Source organism: Pleurodeles waltl, chromosome 7 (genome assembly GCF_031143425.1).
Source record: "Pleurodeles waltl isolate 20211129_DDA chromosome 7, aPleWal1.hap1.20221129, whole genome shotgun sequence".
Taxonomy (NCBI): Eukaryota; Metazoa; Chordata; class Amphibia; order Caudata; family Salamandridae; genus Pleurodeles; species Pleurodeles waltl.
In genome coordinates, this window is record NC_090446.1 from 565,930,144 (window position 1) to 565,952,935 (window position 22,792).

At 46.3% G+C, this 22,792-nt stretch overlaps 1 protein-coding gene across 5 annotated transcripts in view; it reads left to right on the top strand.

Moving 5' to 3' along the window:
• The window catches only part of LOC138304355 (serine/arginine repetitive matrix protein 2-like), a 735,752-nt gene that overhangs the window by 285,228 nt on the left and 427,732 nt on the right, over positions 1-22,792 (top strand). For all 5 annotated transcript variants that reach the window (XM_069244334.1, XM_069244333.1, XM_069244336.1 and 2 more), the window contains exon 6: positions 2,886-2,948. In XM_069244334.1, the coding sequence (XP_069100435.1) occupies positions 2,886-2,948 (63 nt within the window). The remainder of the gene's footprint in view (positions 1-2,885; positions 2,949-22,792) is intronic.

Consider the following 22,792-nt stretch of genomic DNA (forward strand, 5'->3'; position numbering starts at 1 on the left):
TTTTCCGCCCATTCGGAGACCATCTCCTCCATGGGAACTGAACATAGTATTGTCAAAACTTATGGGCCCTCCTTTTGAGCCTATACACAAGGCCTCTTTACAACACCTTACGTGGAAGACGGCTTTTTTGGTGGCCATTACTTCGGCGAGGAGGGTCAGCGAAATTCAGGCTTTGTGTTCCAAAGAACTGTACATGGTTTTTCACGACAATAGTGGTTCTGCAAACTCACCCATCTTTCCTTCCGAAAGTGGTGTCAGAATTCCATATCAATCAGACTATATCTTTACCAACTTTCTTTCCCAATCCGGAGACTCCGGCAGAGAAAGCATTGCACTCCTTAGACTTGAAAAGAGTGCTGAAATTTTATTTGGATAAAACAAAATCGATTAGACATTCCAACCGCTTGTTTGTAAATTATGGTCATTTGAGGACAGGAGAGGCAGCGTCTAAACGAACTGTATCAAGATGGATAGTTTCTTGTATTGTTAATACTTACCAGCTGGCTAATAAACAATTACTAGCTAGGCCTAAAGCGCATTCCACAAGGGGAAAAGCGGCTACTGCTGCCCTCCTTAACAATGTTCCAATATCTGAGATTTGTAAGGCTGCTACATGGAAGTCTGTACATACGTTTACTAGACATTACTGTTTGGACTCAGATGCAAGAGCGGATGCCCAAGTGGGGCAGGCCTCTCTGAGAAATTTATTTGCATAATATGTATCTATTCCTGCACTTCTATTAGACCGTCCGCACAGTTTAGGGATGGGCTTGCTAATCTATTCAATGTTTATGACTATTGATGAGGATCCCCTGGAAGAGAAGGAGACCTGTAAATCCTAGTTCTCTTCCAGGGGTATCCTCATCAAAGTCATAAACAACCCACCCTCCTCCCCAGACTCACGTCTCCTAGAAGTGCAGGACAGACTGTCTTTCGAATCAGTTACACAGATTGTCACCGTAAAAAAGTACTGACCTAACTGTGAACCAACTGTCACCTTTTCTTCACCCCTGAGGCATGGTGGGATACTGGAGGTGCTCAGGGTCTTAAAGGCACGGTGCCAAAGTTTTTATGGTTCTCCTGTGTTAACCTGCATGCAGCCTATTGGCTAAGAATGCTCCATTGTTTTTCAATGCAGTTTTTTTCTCTTTTTCTCTAGAGTTTACTGCTGCTTACTTCCCTAAGTCCAGTTTTGGGGGCTTGGGTAGATATTTATTCTCTACTGTAATTTCATAATATAAAAAAAAAAAAAAAAACTTCATAGAAATAAAGCATTTTAGCCTGTTTAACATTATAGCCTGCATTGCTGTTTTACACATGTATAATGTGTGTATTTTATATATGCTCCGGGGTCCCCGCACAAGGGCGGGAATATTCAATGTTTATGACTTTGATGAGGATACCCCTGAAAGAGAACTAGGATTTACAGGTAAGTAACTTATCCTTCCTGCCTCACCTGGACACTCCTGTGTGGACGGAACTCTGTCTCCTTCTTTTGCAGGTCATTCTTCAACCGCAATGTCCCCATATTAGCCTATGGAATGACCAGGTAACTTACCTCTCTGCACTGGCTGCTGGGGTTCTTCTAGGTTCTTATATTTCAGGGTCCCTCTCCCTCAGCTCTTATTTAACTACTCCATACACTCTGGTTGGGGGAAGGGGGCTTGCTAATTTATGCTTTTCCTGACTATTTACCAGTGCATATTTTGTGTTCATACATCCAGAGGGAGGTTTACTAATGGTAGTCTAGTTTGGTGTGCCTAATACTAAATTACCTTTATTTTTGCAGCACTGTGTGGTTCCTTTCATGTGGGATATGTTACTGTGTGCCTACTGTGTATTGCATGTGATTCACATGCCTTCTAGATAAATCTTGGCTTCTCAACAGCTACCCTAGCTCTCTAGACACTAACACTATCTAATCAGGGTTGCCTGGACCTAGTATAAGGTGTAACACCATAGGTGTCCACCACACACTGGACCAGCTTCCTACATCTTCCTATCTTAAAAGACCTTTGGGTGGAAGGGGTCTCCTGCCCATTCCTTTTGTTTCTGGTGATGGTACCAAACTGTAGCTGTCTTCCTCAATTTCCTGTGTTGTGCCGCCATCTTTGGTGCCAGCACTCTAGTGGAAGGCAGTGCACAAGACCCCTGAGCCAGCTTGAACTGGTCTTGGTGTGAAAGCTGGACTGTGAGCCTGCAAACCCTGGTGAGGAACCGAGATGCTCCTCTACTATCGTGTTTGACAATGTTTGTTTTTTAGCAGTTCTAATAGTCTTTTCTCAGTTTTCTCCCACCTTAGCTCCTAGCTGATTTTTCTACTCAAGGGTTTATGAATTTTAATGAAGGTCTTAGGAGGGATGACTACGTACCTCCTTCTAATCCTAGTTCCCCATTAAGGGTATCTTCATGAAATTCATAAATACCCCAGCTATTTCTATGAAGATAGTGCTATTACGAAAGTTCAGAGAAAGCAAATTAGAGCCATACTACCATTAGATGAGAAAATTATGCTGTTGGTCCACTGCATTGTTGATCTTAAAAACATCTTGTATGCCTTAAAGTAACTTTTATTTAACAAAGGCTACTTGCTCAACTTTTTACTTCAGTCTTTTCTTACAGAAATTAAATTGAGAAAAGTAAGGCAGCAAAATTGTTCACTTTTAATGTTCGGGCACATATTGTGTGTTCAGTGGTTCTGCTGGTAGGTGACAATAGCGCAGTACTCCTGATTTTAATGAGCAATCCCCATAATAGAGAACGCGTATCAAAATTAATTTTTTCTTAAACCAACCAATCCAGAACTTGCCTGGGTCCATGAAATCTTGGATTTAATTAACTCCTGTCTCAAATAGTTTTTGACTTCTCACTAATTTTCACTTTAGGTCTGAAAGCAGCTCATCGTCTCGCAAAGAAAAGAAGAAAAGCTCTAAGAAGAGCAAGCACAGGTATGATGTCCTTTACCTATACTGTGCCTCTTCTTAGCTGTGCTCATGTTGTTCCAAACCCCTTTGCGTCCAGTGAGCATGGCAGTAATAGGTGTCTGGTTGCCGTTCTTTGTGGCTTAGTCCCAGCCGCCTGCAGTCCTTAGTGTATCTCATCTTGGCGTGTCAGCTGTTCTTGCTGCTGTGAGGTCATTCCTGTGCAGGACAAGTGTAGATGCTTGATGTCATATTTGAGTGACAGGTCATGCTGTTCTTCCAGTTAGGAAGGTGCGAAGTCCTGGCAGTTTGCTGACCTTGCTTTGGCTGGCAGTACTGTGTCTTGAGTCAGGGGCAGCTCTGGATGCTTGTCTGGTGTATGTAAACAAAAATGTTCCTGAAGGAGTCACTTACACTTAAATTTAATGTGGTGTATTAATCCAACTATTTAACTTAAATCACAAACAGGCCACCAAGCATTCTTTTTTCACAGTAAAGATATGTTTGAGGCATGTGTTTATGAAAATAGCAATGCTTTGCATTCTCCTGCGTCCAGTGTTGGGTCCGGATGTGTGCAAATTGTTTTTCTTCCAAGAAGTCTTTCGAACGAGGAGTTTGAGTGACCCCTTTTCCTAGTGGTAATGCGCCTGAGTATCAACTCCGTTGTTAGATTATTTTCTTTCTGACGACTGGTTCGAGCGTGTGTACGTGTGCTGTGGTTCCAGACTGTTATGGTGCTCTTTTCAGTTTGTGCTATACTCTTCCTTGTTGGTATTGTTTAGTTCATGCTATCCTATTCTGTGTATCGAAGTACAGCTGCATCGCTTGGGTGGATGTGCTTCGACTGCAGCCCCTAAAGGGCTTCGTCCTTCTGGGGGTTCTTTCTCTGTCTCCATCTGGTTCCCCAGAGAATGTGATGCTGGTGTTGGAACAGACACTCTTCTGTTACTGCCCTCGCTGCCACGTAAAATATCCCTGCACCGAATTACATCAGGACTGTAACCTGTTTTTGTCACCAGAACAGAGCCAGATTGCGAGGCTCGTCGCTCCTTCCGCTCCAAGAATACCCTCAGAGACCATCTAGCTCATCGGCTTGAAATGCAGCAGAGAGAAATCAAGGACACTTCTGGCATATTCAGCCGTGAATAAGTCTGTGAAGAACACCACCCTGAAGCATCCATTGTGGCGGTGTTCTCTCTTTAGGGCAGTTCTGGCTCCGACCTTGAGGTTGGCTTGGAGATGCAGGACGTTACACCGGCTCAACAGTCCGTAGGTATAGTACCCCCTGTCTCAACGCAGTCTTCAACACTCTAGGAGACATGCAGCTCCTTTTGATAAAAAGGCCCTCGATCCACCACTGCCCCCTGGCAACGGTGAGCACCAGGTGACTGCTTCATGCTCCCTGCCCCACCGGCTCGGTACTGAAACACCAACCTAAGCTGGAGCCTTCACTGTCAGCACCTCAGTGCTGAGCCGACCGTCGAGGCCCGTTGCTTCTCTACAGAGTGGAACACCGAAACAAAAGCATGGGTTGGATCTGAAAGCCTCAAAGCAGTCTCTGAACACTGATTCCTTCAAACCAGTGGTGCCTAGCCTCCATAGACTGCAAGAGAAGCTGGAGGATCGACAAAAACAGATCCACATCCATCCTCATATTAGCTGTATCCTTACCAAGCCTTCAGCTTGGTTTTCTCCAAAGGCATCTGTCTTTCCAGGAGGATGTTGACACCCCAATACCAGCAAAACAGAAGAAATTGGACAAAGCCACAAGCCCTTTCCCAACACCCTCACCACCTACACAACCACAACTTCCACCAGACTCTCCTTCTCCACCACAGTCTGTTGGAGATCCCCTAAATATCTTATCTCAGGGTCCCCCGGGAGATGATACAGGTGGCACAGTGCAGGACATGACACTTTGGGACACCACCATATACTGACCCCTGGGACACCTATGATATTGACCTTCTAGGAGACACTGACCCAGTTTTATATCACACCCTCACTTGCTGACACTTCAACAGCATATCGGGAGCGAATAGGTAGGGCTGCATTCTTTCATGGTGTACAGCTCCACAAGGAACCTTTGGAAGAGAGTTTCCTATTTGAAACCCTTTCGTCTACCCATAGGGCCATTTAGTATTTACCCTTGTTAAAACTCATGTTATGCCACACATTTTTTAAGGACCCTATTAGGGCTGGAGTAATAACACCCAGGGTCTGTTATTTAAAAAAAAAAAGTGTATATATGTTGGATGGCATGTGTAGCTGCAGATACACATTCTATGCATAGGTCCGCCATCTAATGTTGGGCTCGGAGTGTTAAAAGTTGTTTTTCTTTGAAAATGTCCATGTATTTTCTTATCTGGATGACTGGCTGCCATACTCAAGCTACCATAGATCTACTCCATTGCTTAGGCTTCACCATCAGTATCGCCAAATCTCACCTTCAACTTTTACAGGTTCAGCTGTATCTAGGAGCTATTCTAAACACACAAGGAGCCTTAGCCTATCTCAGTGCTGCAAGATTCTCTTCCAGGGGATCCTCATCAATAGTCATAAACATTGAATATTCCCGCCCTTGTGCGGGGACCCCGGAGCATATATAAAATATATACACATTATACATGTGTAACAAACAGTCATGCAGGCTATCATGTTAAAAACAGGCTAAAATGCTTTGTTCGATGGCATCTGTCGCTGTAGATACGCATGTTCTGCAATAGCTCGCCATCTGGTGTTGGGCCGGAGTGTTACAAGTTGTTTTTCTTCGAAGAAGTCTTTCGAGTCACGGGACCGAGTGACTCCTCCTTTTGTCTCCATTGCGCATGGGCGTCGACTCCATCTTCGATTGTTTTTTTTCCGCCATCGGGTTCGGACGTGTTCCTGTCGCTCCGAGTTTCGGAACGGAAAAAATTAGTTAATTTCGGAAGATTTTCGTCGGTATTGTTGCGTTCGGGATCGGCGTACTTAGATTCCACACCGCATCGAAGATCGAAGAGCTCCGGTGCCCTTCGGGGTAGTTTTTCGATCCTCCGTCGGGGCCTGGTCGGCCCGACCGCGTGCTGAAGAACGCCGATGGAACGGACCCCGTTCCGTTTCTGCCCCAAATGCCACAATAAATACCCCTACACAGACCAACACTTGGTCTGCAACCTGTGCCTGTCACCTGAGCACAGCGAAGACACCTGCGAGGCCTGTCGTGCGTTCCGGTCCCGAAAAACACTCCGAGACCGTCGAGCCAGAAGACTTCAAATGGCGTCCGCACCGACAGCCCAACGGGAGTTCGAGGAACAAGAAGAGGAAGGTTCCTTCTCGATCCAAGACTCAGACTCCGAAGGATTCGACGATACACAAACCGTGAGTAAGACGTCGAAAACCACACAAAGAAACATTTACAAGGCCCAGGGGACGCCACTGCCACCAGGCCATGGCTCGACCCATAAATTCGGTGACCGACCTTCGGCACCGAAAAAGGCCCAAACAGTGCCGAGATCGTCCGACTCCGGTCGAGACACAGGCACGCAGCCTTCTCGGGACCGAGAAAGTGCTGGAGACAAGCCTCGACACCGAGATGCCGGTGTCGACACGGCTCGACGCCGAGACAGCGGCACCGAAACAGATCGACGCCGAGAGGTTTCGGCCCCGAAAAGGAAAAAAGTCACCTCGGAGCCGAAAAAACACGCAGACAAAGTTTCGATGCCGAAACACACTGCAAGCGACCCAGCTTCAGGCTCTTATACAGAAGAGCACTCGCTAACCTCCCAAATGCAAAAGCATAGGTTTGAGGAAGAGCTACAAGCAACTGATGTGGACCATACGCAAAAGCGTATCTTCATTCAGCAGGGGACAGGAAAAATAAGCACCCTTCCCCCCATTAGGAGAAAGAGAAGGTTGGAGTTCCAGACGGAACAAGCACCACAACCAAAAGTGGTGAAAAGAGTTACACCACCACCCTCTCCTCCGCCCGTAATTAACGTTTCACCAGCACAAACGCCATCACACTCCCCAGCTCACACCACCATGAGCCAGGGTGACCAAGATCAGGACGCATGGGACCTATACGACGCCCCAGTGTCAGATAACAGCCCGGAGGCATACCCTACAAAACCATCTCCACCAGAAGACAGCACCGCGTACTCTCAGGTGGTGGCTAGAGCAGCACAATTTCACAACGTAAGCCTCCACTCAGAACAGGTCGAGGATGATTTCTTGTTCAACACACTCTCCTCCACCCACAGCTCATACCAAAGCCTGCCTATGCTCCCTGGTATGCTCCGGCACGCAAAAGACATATTTAAGGACCCAGTCAAAAGTAGGGCAATCACACCAAGGGTGGAAAAAAAGTATAAGCCGCCTCCTACGGACCCGGTTTTCATCACAACACAGCTGCCACCAGACTCTGTTGTTGTAGGAGCAGCTAGGAAAAGGGCCAACTCTCACACATCTGGAGATGCACCACCCCCAGATAAAGAAAGCCGCAAGTTCGATGCAGCTGGTAAGAGAGTCGCAGCACAAGCTGCAAACCAGTGGCGCATCGCGAACTCCCAGGCACTACTTGCGCGCTATGACAGAGCCCACTGGGACGAGATGCAACATCTCATTGAACATCTGCCCAAAGACTTCCAAAATAGGGCAAAACAAGTGGTTGAGGAGGGACAGGCCATCTCCAACAACCAGATACGTTCCTCCATGGACGCTGCAGATACAGCTGCACGGACAATTAATACATCTGTAACTATCAGAAGGCATGCATGGCTCCGAACGTCTGGATTTAAACCAGAGATTCAACAAGCAGTTCTCAATATGCCTTTTAATCAAAAAGAACTGTTCGGTCCAGAAGTGGACACAGCGATTGAGAAACTCAAAAAAGATACGGACACTGCCAAAGCCATGGGCGCACTCTACTCCCCGCAGAGCAGAGGGAATTACAGCACATTCCGTAAAACGCCCTTTCGAGGGGGGTTTCGGGGTCAAAGCACACAAGCCAGCACCTCACAAGCGACACCGTCCAGTTACCAGGGACAGTAAAGAGGAGGTTTTCGGGGACAATATAGAGGAGGGCAATTCCCTAGAAATAGAGGGAGATTTCAAAGCCCCAAAACCCCTACTACTAAACAATGACTCACATGTCACTCACCCCCTCCACACAACACCAGTGGGGGGAAGAATAGGTCATTATTACAAAGCATGGGAGGAAATCACTACAGACACTTGGGTTCTAGCAATTATCCAACATGGTTATTGCATAGAATTTCTACAATTCCCTCCAAACATACCACCAAAAGCACAAAATTTAACAACACACCATTCCAATCTCCTGGAGATAGAAGTGCAGGCACTATTGCAAAAGAATGCAATCGAAATAGTGCCAAACACACAAATAAACACAGGAGTTTACTCACTGTACTTTCTGATACCAAAGAAGGACAAAACGCTGAGACCAATCCTAGACCTCAGAGTAGTGAACACTTTCATCAAATCAGACCACTTCCACATGGTCACACTACAAGAAGTATTGCCATTGCTAAAACTGCACGACTATATGGCAACTTTAGACCTCAAGGATGCTTATTTCCATATACCAATACACCCATCGCACAGGAAATACCTAAGGTTTGTATTCAAAGGAATACATTACCAATTCAAGGTACTGCCTTTCGGATTAACAACCGCACCAAGAGTCTTTACCAAATGTCTAGCAGTAGTCGCAGCACACATAAGAAGGCAGCAAATACATGTGTTCCCATATCTAGACGACTGGCTAATCAAGGCCCATTCGTTCATACAGTGCTCAAATCACACAAATCAGATCATACAAACCCTCTTCAAACTCGGGTTCACCGTCAATTTCACAAAATCCAAAATTCTGCCACGCAAGGTACAACAATACCTGGGAGCCATAATAGACACATCAAAAGGAGTAGCCACTCCAAGTCCACAAAGAATTCAAAATTTCAACACCATCATACAACGCATGTATCCAACACAAAAGATACAGGCAAAGATGGTATTACAACTCCTAGGCATGATGTCATCATGCATAGCCATTGTCCCAAACGCAAGACTGCACATGAGGCCATTACAACAATGCCTAGCATCACAGTGGTCTCAAGCACAGGGTCACCTTCTAGATCTGGTGTTAATAGACCGCCAAGCTTACCTCTCGCTTCTGTGGTGGAACAACATAAATTTAAACAAGGGGCGGCCTTTCCAAGACCCAGTGCCACAATACGTAATAACAACAGATGCTTCCATGACAGGGTGGGGAGCACACCTCGATCAACACAGCATACAAGGACAATGGAACGTACATCAAACAAAACTGCATATCAATCACCTAGAACTTCTAGCAGTTTTTCAAGCACTAAAAGCTTTCCAACCAATAATAGTTCACAAATACATTCTCGTCAAAACAGACAACATGACAACAATGTATTATCTAAACAAGCAGGGAGGGACGCACTCCACGCAGTTAAGCCTGCTAGCACAAAAAATTTGGCATTGGGCAATTCACAACCAAATTCGCCTAATTGCACAGTTTATACCAGGGATACAAAATCAACTCGCAGACAATCTCTCTCGATCACCAACAAGTCCACGAATGGGAAATTCACCCCCAAATTCTGAACACTTATTTCAAACTCTGGGGAACACCTCAGATAGACTTGTTTGCGACAAGGGAGAACGCAAAATGCCAAAACTTCGCATCCAGGTACCCACACAAACAATCCCAAGGCAATGCCCTATGGATGAACTGGTCAGGGATATTTGCTTACGCTTTTCCTCCTCTCCCTCTCCTTCCTTACCTGGTAAACAAACTCAGTCAAAGCAAACTCAAACTCATATTGATAGCACCAACTTGGGCAAGGCAACCCTGGTACACAACGCTGCTAGACCTATCAGTGGTACCCTGCATCAAATTGCCCAACAGGCCAGATCTGTTGACACAGCACAACCAAAAGATCAGACACCCAGATCCAGCATCGCTGAATCTAGCAATCTGGCTCCTGAAATCCTAGAATTCGGGCACTTACAACTTACCCAAGAATGTATGGAAGTCATAAAACAAGCAAGAAGGCCATCCACCAGGCACTGCTATGCAAGTAAATGGAAGAGGTTTGTTTGCTACTGCCATATTAATCAAATACAACCATTACACACAACTCCAGAACATGTAGTGGGTTACTTGCTTCACTTACAAAAATCTAACCTAGCTTTCTCTTCCATTAAGATTCACCTTGCAGCAATATCTGCATACCTGCAGACTACCTATTCAACTTCCCTATATAGAATACCAGTCATTAAAGCATTCATGGAGGGCCTTAGGAGAATTATACCACCAAGAACACTACCTGTTCCTTCATGGAACCTAAATGTTGTCCTAACTAGACTTATGGGTCCACCTTTTGAACCCATGCACTCCTGCGACATACAGTTCCTAACCTGGAAGGTGGCATTTCTCATCGCCATTACTTCCCTGAGAAGAGTAAGCGAGATTCAGGCGTTCACTATACAGGAACCTTTTATACAACTACACAAAAATAAAGTCGTCCTAAGGACCAATCCTAAATTTTTGCCAAAGGTTATTTCACCGTTCCATCTAAATCAAACAGTGGAACTTCCAGTGTTCTTTCCACAGCCAGATACCGTAGCTGAAAGGGCACTACATACATTAGATGTCAAAAGAGCATTGATGTATTACATTGACAGAACAAAGAACATCAGAAAGACTAAACAACTCTTTATTGCATTTCAAAAACCTCATGCAGGAAACCCAATTTCAAAACAAGGTATAGCCAGATGGATAGTTAAATGCATCCAAATCTGCTACCTTAAAGCTAAACGACAGCTGCCCATTACACCAAGGGCACACTTAACCAGAAAGAAAGGTGCTACCATGGCCTTTCTAGGAAACATCCCAATGCAAGAAATATGTAAGGCAGCCACATGGTCTACGCCTCACACATTCACCAAGCACTACTGTGTAGACGTGTTATCCGCACAACAAGCCACAGTAGGTCAAGCCGTATTAAGGACATTATTTCAAACTACTTCCACTCCTACAGGCTAATCCACCGCTTTTGGGGAAATTACTGCTTACTAGTCTATGCAGAACATGCGTATCTACAGCGACAGATGCCATCGAACTGAAAATGTCACTTACCCAGTGTACATCTGTTCGTGGCATCAGTCGCAGTAGATTCGCATGTGCCCACCCGCCTCCCCGGGAGCCTGTAGCAGTTTGGAAGTTACCTTCAATTATTTATATATGTATCATCTCAACCTTAAATAGGTGCATACTTAGTCACTCCATTGCATGGGCACTATTACTACAATTCAACTCCTACCTCACCCTCTGCGGGGAAAAACAATCGAAGATGGAGTCGACGCCCATGCGCAATGGAGACAAAAGGAGGAGTCACTCGGTCCCGTGACTCGAAAGACTTCTTCGAAGAAGAACAACTTGTAACACTCCGGCCCAACACCAGATGGCGAGCTATTGCAGAACATGCGAATCTACTGCGACTGATGCCACGAACAGATGTACACTGGGTAAGTGACATTTTCAATTTCTATGAAGTTTACCGCATGTAGTACCGCATGAACAACTTCACAAGGGTCCGTTAGAGGAATGCCTATTGCAACAATGGTCTCTGGAACAATTTGCAGATCTAGTGTTGATAGATAGCGGCACTCATTGAGCTCTACAGTGGTGGAACACAAAAAGCCTGTTACGAAGGACACCTTTCCTCAACCCTGATCCCCACATCACTCTGACAACAGATGCATCACTCACAGCAAGGGGTGCACACTTGGAGGATTTTGCCATATAGAGTCCCTGGGACACCAACTACCAGAATCTCCAAAGAAACTACCTAGAGCTTCATGCTGTTCACCTAGCATTGGAAGTGTTTCTACCTCACTTGGCTGATTAGTTTGTCCTAGCCCAGACGGACAATAGAACAGCTTGGTAGTATCTATAAAAACAGGAAGGGGATGGGGCACATTCTCCACCGCTGTTATGCCTATTCAGAGCTTTTGGCACCCAGCTCTACATTATTAATCTTTAAGCGGAACACCTTCTGGGATCCAACAATGTTTTTGCCGACCTCCTTAGCAGGATGCAGCAGCAAGAGTGGGAACTCAATCTGCAGTCCCTCTTCCCTTACTTCCACAACAGGGGATTGTAGGAAGCTGGCTGCTTCTCCAGTATTGGATCTTTCAAAGATTCCCATGCTTGAATAATTTGTCATCAAAGTGGGAGCCCCACAGTGCTATAACAAAGCAATGTGTATTACTATAATAGATAGACTAGCATTGGGCCGTAGCTTTTATAGCCTGTATGTATTTTTAAAAAAAGGACCAAACCACAGCCTTAACCAGTCAGGTGACTCCACCCTCTAGAACACTCCACACAGAGGCTGGTTCCCTCTGATTTTCTACCGTAAGTTGTGTGGTGGGAGTCTCCTTGAGCTCTGCTCAAATTACTCGTTTCTCTCAGCTTTTTCAATGGAATTTATTTCTAAACATCACTTCTACTGCCTCCAGGTTCTGACTGGACACTGTCCCAACTCACTAAAAAAGGACTTTCCAGAACCTGTGACACCTGTGGGAAGAAAAGGCTCCATTTGTATGACATAAAGATGCATATATTGCCTCCATCCAGAGCATAAGGTGAGTGTAAAATTTGTTGCCCCTTTTTTCAGAAGACTCTGAAAGACAGGGAAGGCAAACGTTTGCTCTGGCTACAGAAGCTAAAGACCAAAGAGTGCCCTTTATCTGCGGAGGGTAGAGATCAGTGTTCAGACTTCATCTTCCCCTAAAACACTTCAAACTACAGAAAAAGTGCCTCAGAACCACCTGCAAAGGTAACTAAAAAAAAATCCAAACATACCACTACTGGGCACGAGAAGAGATATGAGGACCTACAAGAATTAAAAAAAAATAAAAACTTGGCAGAAAAGGTTTGCTCCTATTCTACCAGTGGTTCCCTGAAAGAAGCTCTCCCCAAGTGGTGTTCAGTCTGTGCCGTCGACAAAACACAAGAAAAAAACACTAGGCTCCACAGATGTACACTTGTCGACAGACACAGTTGACAGTGTGCTAGCCAACCAGGTCTACATAATGACGTTGACGTTTACTACAGTGGTGTCTCATATGATGATCTCCTTGTCACCGCGGTATTCGATGAGTATCACAATGAGGATAGTGAAACGCCAGTTGACAGATTCAATCGACTACTTCCTTACTCAACTTACCATTAACAACGGTATCCTCGCTGGTGCTCTGTTGCCTTCGATGCTGTGCTAGAGGATACTGTCAACAATGAACTTTTCGACAATGACACCATCGTCGATAAAGCTACTGTCGACTACCTTCTCATCTGGGTAGAGGACATCAACAATGGAACAATCAAAGGCTGGAGCAAAAACACCTACAAAGATGTTTCCTCTGTTGTGTTTGATTCCTGTAAGGGATAAATCGTCTGCATCTATGCTTCTGCCAATTCACACCTCCCCCGAGTAAGGTGTTGCCCTATGTGCTTGCACACCTCTTATACGAAGATAAAGGCTCAGAGGATGGAGGTCTCTTTGGAGTACCTGGTAGTGCATTCCTACTACATGTAAAGTGCCAGGACTTTGAGGATGATGGTGAACACTATCTCTGTGTGAGAACACTCAAACATACCATCATGAAGATTCAGTGCAAGACCAGCAGGAGTCTTATACTTCAATGCCTATGCCGCTGGTAACAAATGTACTCTGTAAAAGACTCTTTTGCTACAAGCGCCACAGCATGTACATTTGTTGCAAACGCCTTCACTGTTGCCCTAACTATCATGTGTGATTGAGGCACCTGCTGCCCCTATACAAGAGTTGGCAGATACTTTAGCTCACACGCCTGCTGACGATGCTCCGTCTACTGAGGAGGATAGAGAGGGAGAGTTACGAGACATTACCTTAGAACCAAATGAGTGGGACAATTATATCATCCCCACTCCATCCCCACCGGTGGCGGCACCAGTAGAATCTCTGCCAGAGGACATTGGTGGCTTCAATAATTTAGTGGAGAGGGCAGCCAAGTGATTTTAACTTCCACTGCTTACCAAAGAAACAAACTTCTTCCTATATGATTTAAAGGAACCGCCAAGAAATAATTGAGGGTTATCCCGATTTATAGATTTTATTTGACAATTTCTTAAAGCCATGAAGCACCAGCTACGGTTTCAGCAGTCCTCCCATGATTAGGTAAGAAATACAAAAGTCTTGATGACTCAGCAACTTGTCTTATTGGGCTGCCGAAACCAGACTCCATGGTATAGCAAGCAGCACAACATTGCTCCAAGAACCCCTCCACACTAATTTTCTCTCCTCTGGACTGAGATGAGCGTCAGCTCGATAATATAGGCAAGAGATTCCCCTCCATGGTAGCCTCAGTCAATCAGTATTTGTAAAGCTCACTACTCACCTGTGAGGGTCTCAAGGCGTTGAGAGGTGGGTGAGGGGCTGCTACTGCTCGAACAGTCATGACTTGAGATGTCTCCTGAAGGTAAGTAGGTCCTGTGTCTTAAGCAGGTAGGTGGGAAGAGTGTTCCACGTCTTGGCGGCAAGGTGGGAGAACGATCTGCCACCGGTGGTCGTTGTATGGATGCATGGGACGGTGGCGAGGGCAAGGTCGGTGGAGTGAAGCGGTTGGGTTGGGGTGTAGATGGAGGGCCATCTGAGGTATTCTGGTCTGGTCTGGTGTTGTGCAGTGCCTTGTGAGCATGGGTGAATAGTTTGAATGTGATTCTCTTGTTGATGGGGAGCCAGTGTAGGTCTCAGGTGGGCTGTGATGTGGTGGGGGATGTCCAGGATGAGGCATGCAGAGACATTTGGTATGCATTGCAGTCTTCCTTGTAGCTTGGCCGTGATTCGGAACAGTAAAAGCGGCAAACTCACTGCTATATTGGACGATTACGACTGCCAGATGTGGTCAGGTATGTCCACTTTAACTTTCTGACAGAGGACACCAAGTTGGGAGCTTGAAAGATTCTCCAGGAGAGGGAAAGGATACCTACAGAGATTTTTGTGTGCCATTGATGTGGTGACTGAGTTCAGGCAACGTGCAGATGCAGCAGTTCTCCACAGACGGATGGTTAAAATCCACTTCCTTCTGCCCAGAGATCCAGAGTACTATACTGAGCATGCCATTTGATTTTGAATTGTTGTTTGGCACACACCTGGATGGTGCCGTACAATCAAGGCTGACACAGATACAGCAAAATTCCGGGGACGCTCCTGTCTCCCCCGCCCTGTGGCGCAACTCAACACATCCTTCAATCATTATTGGATCGGGTGGCAGCCCAAACCTGTAAAAAGCCAAATTTTACTCTCCTTGGTGATTTCAATATTCACGCAGAGGATCAGGCTAATGCCTCCGCCAAGAGACTGATTTCTGATATGGTGGCCTTAGATCTTACCCAACGAACCATAGGCCACCCCCATGTTAAAGATCGTACCATTGACCTTGTCTTTAGCAACATAACCGATTTAACGGTTCTGCCCCCTTCCCTCTTGGTTTGGTCGGACCGCTCTTTAATCTTTTTCTCTTCCGGTCCGAGGAACCAAAAAACCCTCCCAAAGCACCACGCAATCCAATAGGCGCAGGCGAAAGCTTAGGGCCAAGGAATGGATGGGCTCCCTAGAAATAACCGTTCCCACATTGGATGACAATATGGCCACATTAGAATTATTTAACAATTGGAAGCTTAGACCTAATACTTCCATTTACATCCAGGCCAAGGGGGGTTTCATAGGGGAAAAAAAAGTGCCCCTTGGTTCTGAATTTGCCTTAGCATGATAAAGAGGGACTGTATAGGCAGCTTGAGCGGAAATGGAGGAAAACCTATGATATTTCCTCCAAGGAGGAATATAGGAAGGCGATCAGAAGGTTTCATGCCGAAATTAAAAAAGCTAAAATTCTCTTCCAGGGGAGCCTCATCAATAGTCATAAACATTGAATATTCCCGCCCTTGTGCGGGGACCCCGGAGCATATATAACATACACACATATAAAGTATGAAATATGCACAAAAAATATATATAGCATTTTTTGTAGACAAATTTTCATACTAAACTCGTATATACATGTGTAAAACAGCAATGCAGACTATAATCATAAACAGGCTAAAATGCTTTATTTCTATGGAGTGTTTTTTTTTTTTAAAGTCCTTTTCAAAATTACAATAAGAGAAACAATATTTACCAAAGCCCCACAACTGGGCCTAGGGAAATAAGCAGTAGTAATCATCAGAGAAAAAAGAGAAAAAACATTGAAAAACAATGGAGCATTCTTAGCCAATTTGCTGCATGCAGGTTAACACAGGAGAACCATAAAATTCTGCCACTGTGCCTTTAAGACCTTGAGCACCTCCAGTATCCCACCATGCCTCAGGGGTGAAGGAGAGGTGACAGTTGGTTCACAGTTAGGTCAGTTCTTTTTTTCGGCTTCTGAGAGGATCCTGGAGCATAAAGCTCTCCGTTTTTCTGAGTTTTTCTCAGAAAAATACTTCAGAACAGTATTTTTCCACCTTTACTCGACATCTAACATTTTTGTCTGAGTCTGGATGTTTTTTCCTGATTGAAAAATGCCTTCCCTTTTTGTGAAGTGCCCTTCCTGTGGGAAGAAGGCCCAGTCAGATCCACACACTCTCTGCATTGTGTGCTTGCCTCAGAGTCACTGCCCTGACACTTGCAAACACTGCAAGAACATGTCAAAAAGAACTCTGAAGGACAGGGAGAAGATCAGGCTTCATGGGCTTCATGAAAGGCAGAAAACATCATCCTCTTCGCTTCCCAGGCAGCCAACAAGCCATTCTCAGGAAAGACAGGCTAGATCGACATCAGCAGGTAGGAAGATGCCTGTTTGTTCCCCGTCGACGTCGTTGCTGCCACCATCTCACCGTCATAGATCGATGGCGACCCGACTGACGTCGAAGAATACGGTGTCGCAAGAACATGGCCACCGCCGGGGCATATCTCCGTCGACAGCAACCCATCGATCGACGTGGAGTATTCACCGGCGTGCCCATTCGCTGCCAAAGGCCTTGCACCCCTCGACGCCAAGGAAGGAGACGTCGAAATCGCCTCAGTGGCGAGAACGAGGACATCCGCCATCGGCGGCCCACCGCTCGACGGCGAGCAGGTTGCGGTCCAAGGATCGCCGGTCAAGGTCGAGGCACTCCACGTCGAGGCACTCAACGTCTAGGCAGGAACAACATGCGGCGCTCCCTTCGATGTCGTTACAGCTGTCGACGTTGACACAGGTTTTACCGGTCTTGCAGGGAGCAGAGTATCTGCTTCCGCCGGTGGATAAGACCACTCCATCTCCGGTGGTCTCCATAAGAAGTGGTTCATCTCGGTCGAGAGCTGCATCGTCTGGGCATGTCTCGCCCATCAATTTGTCACTGAGGTGGTTGGGGAGCCTTAATAGACCGGCCTCCCCGGACTCGCAGTATTCGCTGGACTCAGTCATATTGGCCGCAGCCCGAAAAACACACTCGGTAGCATCATCCTCCACGGTTCCACCTGACAAGGAGAGCAGACATCTAGACTCTCTGGGGAGGAAAATGTGTTGCACGGAGGCCTCTATGATGGTCTCCAGCGCTTCTGCACTCCTAGGCAGATATGACCGTTCACTTTGGGACTCACTGACGAGGTTCGCAGACAAATTGCCTAGGGAGGACAGGCAGGACTTCCAGGAGATCCTTCAAGAGGGATGTCTGGTCTCCAACTAGGTCATCAGCGCAACGGCAGATGGGGCAGACTTAGCTGCACATGGATACGCACATGGAGTTTGTGCAAGAAGGTCTTCCTGGTTGAGACTGACCGGATTAAAGCAGGAAGCACAACAGCGTATCTTAAATCTTCCGTTCAACGGAAACTCGCTGTTTGGTACCCATACAGACGAAGAGATGGCACGCATGAAGACTGAAGTGGATACCATGAGGGCAGTAGCACTGGAGAGGAAAAAGGACTTCAGGCGAAGGTATAGGCCTTACGACAGGCGCCCTTTTCAGCAGAGGGTTCAAACCCCTCATTGGTCCCAGAGGCCACAGCAGAGGCAAGGACGCCCGCTTTTTCAGTCTTGTAAGGCCACGAGGGACCGAGGGTCAAGAAGACCACAACAGTCCACACCCAAAGCGCCAGCCAAGCAATGAGAACTCGCTTCCCTTAACACTGTGCACCACTCTGGTGGGGGGGAAGTATCACAGACTTTATTCACGAGTGGCGTGGTATAACAAAAGACAAATGGGTGCTCAACATTGTCGAGAATGGGTACTCTTCTTTTCCGACAACCTCCACCGCACTTGCCACCAGCCAAATGCGATCCGTCTCACGTCAGCCTATTGCGCAAAGAGGCTCACGCCCTTTTACGAAAAAAAGCAATAGAAAAAGTTCCAGTCGCACACCGAGGGAAGAGGGTATACTCCCGTTATTTTCTGGTAGCGAAAAAAGGCCGAGAGGGTGTTTTCAGACCGATTCTGGACTTACGACTACTTAACAAGTACATAAAAAAGCAAAAGTTCAGGATGCTGGCCCTTCACCAGATTTTCCCTCAGCTACATCAGGGGGACTATGTGCCCCATCGACCTGCAGGATGCGTATTTTCACATCCCGATTGTTCCCAAGCATCGGAAATTTCTGCGCTTCCGGATAGCCTCACAGCACTATCAGTTCAAGGTGCTACCATTCGGCCTGAAATCTGCCCCTTGCGTTCTCAAAATGCGTAGCAGTGGTAGCGGCACATCTACGGAAGCAAAAAATCTTTATTTTCCCATACCTAGACGACTGGCTACTGAAAGCCTCCTCTCCGGAACAGGCGAGAAGCCATCGGGACATTGTGCTCAAGGTTTTTAGGTCTCTAGGTCTACAAGTGAACTACCAAAAGTCCACCTTGATTCCAACGCAAAATCTCCACTACCTGGGAGCAATATTAGATACAGAGCTCGAAAGAGTGTATCCTTCGGAAGAACGACTATTATCAATAAAGAAAGTGTCAAGACCTGTTGAAGTCCGACGCACCTATGGCCCGTCAGCTGACATCTCTACTGGGTTCCATGCATTTTCATTGTCCCGAATGCCAGGCTACATTTGAGGCCCCTCCAAGAGGCGCTGGAAAACTGGAACCAGAGCACAGGCCGCTGGGAGGACAGTGCGGCTGCCGATAGGAGCACGACAGTCGTTGCAATGGTGGATGCACAGACCTCACCTGTCAGTAGGAGCTCCGTTTCACCAGGTAATTCTATCGGACACTCTGGTAACGAATGTGGCTCTTCAGGGATGGGGGGCTCATCTAGGTCCCCTTCAAGCTCAGGGCCTGTGGTCCGACAACAAAAGGGAGTACCACATCAACCTGCTGGAGCTCAGAGCGGTCCATCTGGCTCTCAAGTCTTTTGCTCCATTGATTCAGGGGAAATCTCTCCTAATACAAACGGACAATACGACCACAATGTATTATTTGAACAGACAAGGGGGGAATGAGATCCCTACCCCTATCTCGGGAGTCTCAAACAATCTGGCATTGGCTCCTGGCGAGAGGAATTTCGCTTACAGCAGTTCACCTACCAGGTCAACAAAATGTGGAGGCAGACTTTCTGAGCAGACCCCTCGAGGACGCCCACGATTGGGTCCTGCACGTCGAAGTCGTCGAAGACATCTTCGCTCAATGGGGTCGGCCTCAATTGGATCTCTTCGCAGACGAGGTAAACTGGAAATGCCCAGACTTCACGTCCAGGTTCTACCGTCCGGGATCTCGAGGGAATGCCCTGTTGATCGACTGGTCAGGGATATTTCTCTACGCTTTTCCACCGATCCCCCTCATACCGGCAGTGATCAACAAACTCTACAGATGCAGCACCAGAATGATTCTCATAGCTCCGCAATGGCCTCGTCAGTTCTGGTACACAGATCTCCTCAACCTATCGGAACAACCTCACAGGTGGCTGCCGTGCAGACCGGATCTCCTTTGCAGGCTGGAGGGCAGGATACTTCACCCCAACCTTCCCTCTCTCAGCTTGACGGCATGGCTCCTGAATTCCTGCAGTATGGGCACCTAGGGCTCTCACAGGAGTGCATGAACATCTTGAAGGAGTCCAGACGACCTTCCACGCGGCGTTCTTACGCGTTCAAGTGGAAGAGGTTCTACATATGGTGCCGTCAGCAAGGTCAGAATCCTATACTGGCTCAGGAGGAGGTCATACTGTCTTACCTACTCCATTTGGCAAAATCCGGTCTGCAGGTATCATCTATTAAGGTACATTTATCTGCCATTACAGCCTATCGTAAGTCACCTTCTCAGTAATCCTTTTTTACGAGACCAGTAGTCAAGGATTTCTTAGAAGGTTTGAAAAATGTTTCCACCCATTCGGAAACCCTCCCCTCCATGGGAGCTGAACATAGTGCTATCAAAACTTATGGGCCCTCCTTTCGAACCTATACACAAAGCCTCTTTGCAACACCTTACATGGAAGACAGCTTTTTTGGTAGCCATTACTTCCGCAAAGAGGGTCAGTGAGATTCAGGCTTTGTCCTTCAAAGAACCGTACATAGTCTTCCACGAGAATAGAGTGGTTCTACAAACTCACCCATCATTCCTACCGAAGGTGGTGTCAGAATTTCACATCAATCAGACTATTTCTCTACCAACTTTTTTCCCCAATCCGGAGACTCCGGCGGAGAAAGCTTTGCACTCCCTAGATTTGAAAAGAGTGCTAAAATTTTATTTGGATAAAACCAAGCTAATTAGACATTCGAACCACTTGTTTATAAATTATGGTCATTTGAGAACTGGGGAGGCAGCATCAAAACGAACCATATCTAGATGGATAGTTTCTTGTATTGTTAATGCATACCAGTTGGCTAACAAACAACTACTTACTAGACCTAAGGCGCACTCGACAAGAGGAAAGACGGCTACTGCTGCTCTGCTTAATAATGTTCCAATCTCTGAAATTTGTAAGGCTGCTACATGGAAGTCTGTACATACATTTTCTAGACATTACTGTTTGGACTCTGATGCAAGAGCAGACGCCCGAGTTGGGCAAGCTTCTCTGAGAAATTTGTTTGCATGATACATATCTATTCCTGCACTTCTATTGGACAGTCCGCAGAGTCAGGGGATGGGCTTGCTAATCTATTCAATGTTTGACTATTGATGAGGATCCCCTGGAAGAGAAGGATGAGTTACTTACCTGTAAATCCTAGTTCTCTTCCAGGGGTATCCTCATCAAAGTCATAAACAACCCACCCTCCTCCCCGGACGCACGTCTCCTAGAAGTGCAGGACAGACTGTCTTTCGAATCTGCTGCACAGCTTGTCACCGTAAAAAAGTACTGACCTAACTGTGAACCAACTGTCACCTCTCCTTCACCCCTGAGGCATGGTGGGATACTGGAGGTGCTCAGGGTCTTAAAGGCACAGTGCCAGAATTTTATGGTTCTCCTGTGTTAACCTGCATGCAGCCTAGTGGCTAAGAATGCTCCATTGTTTTTCAATGTAGTTTTTTCTCTTTTTTTCTCTGACTACTGCTTATTTCCCTAGGCCCAGTTTTGGGGATTTGGTAAATATTTTTTCTCTTATTGTAATTTTGAAAAGGACTTCCCAAAAAAAAAAACTCCATAGAAATAAAGCATTTTAGCCTGTTTATGATTATAATCTGCATTGCTGTTTTACACATGTATATACGAGTTTAATATGAATTTGTCTACTAATACTATATATATTTTTTGTGCATATTTCATACTTTATATGTGTGTACTTTATATATGCTCCGGGGTCCCGCACAAGGGCGGGAATATTCAATGTTTAGGACTTTGATGAGGATACCCCTGGAAGAGAACTAGGATTTACAGGTAAGTAACTTATCCGTACTTACTATGCAGAAAAAAATTGAACAGAGCTCCAACTCGTCGAAGGACTTTTTTCGTGTCTTAAATGATTTTACCACCCCCAGGCGTACACCAAAGCCATAGAGGGCACTCAAAAACATAGCAATGACTTAGCTTAATTTGTTCAGAAAAAGATGTCAAATATTCATGCAGCCTTTCCGATAAGCCTTAACCGCTCCCCAGTCTTAGACAACCATTGTAGCAATGGCCCAGCAAGGTTCACGCAGATTCCCCCTCTTTCCTCTGAAACAATCCTGTCAGTAATGACCACACAAGTCTGGATCCCCGCCGTAAATATTTGGACTAGGAGCCTCCACAATAGTACCAGTGTTAATAGTTAGTAAACCTGTGTAAGGAAATGCCTCCTTGGCATGGTTACCCCCTGACTTTTTGCCTTTGCTGATGCTATGTTTTGAATTGAAAGTGTGCTGAGGCCTGCTAACCAGGCCCCAGCACCAGTGTTCTTTCCCTAACCTGTACTTTTGTATCCACAATTGGCACACCCTGGCATCCAGGTAAGTCCCTTGTAACTGGTACCTCTGGTACCAAGGGCCCTGATGCCAGGGAAGGTCTCTAATGGCTGCAGCATGTCTTATGCCATCCTGGAGACCCCTCACTCAGCACAGACACACTGCTTACCAGCTTGTGTGTGCTAGTGAGGACAAAATGAGTAAGTCGACATGGCACTCCCCTCAGGGTGCCATGCCAGCCTCTCACTGCCTATGCAGTATAGGTAAGACACCCCTCTAGCAGGCCTTGCAGCCCTAAGGCAGGGTGCACTATACCATAGGTGAGGGCACCAGTGCATGAGCACTGTGCCCCTACAATGTCTAAGCCAAACCTTAGACATTGTAAGTGCAAGGTAGCCATAAGAGTATATGGTCTGGGAGTCTGTCAAACACGAACTCCACAGCACCATAATGGCTACACTGAAAAC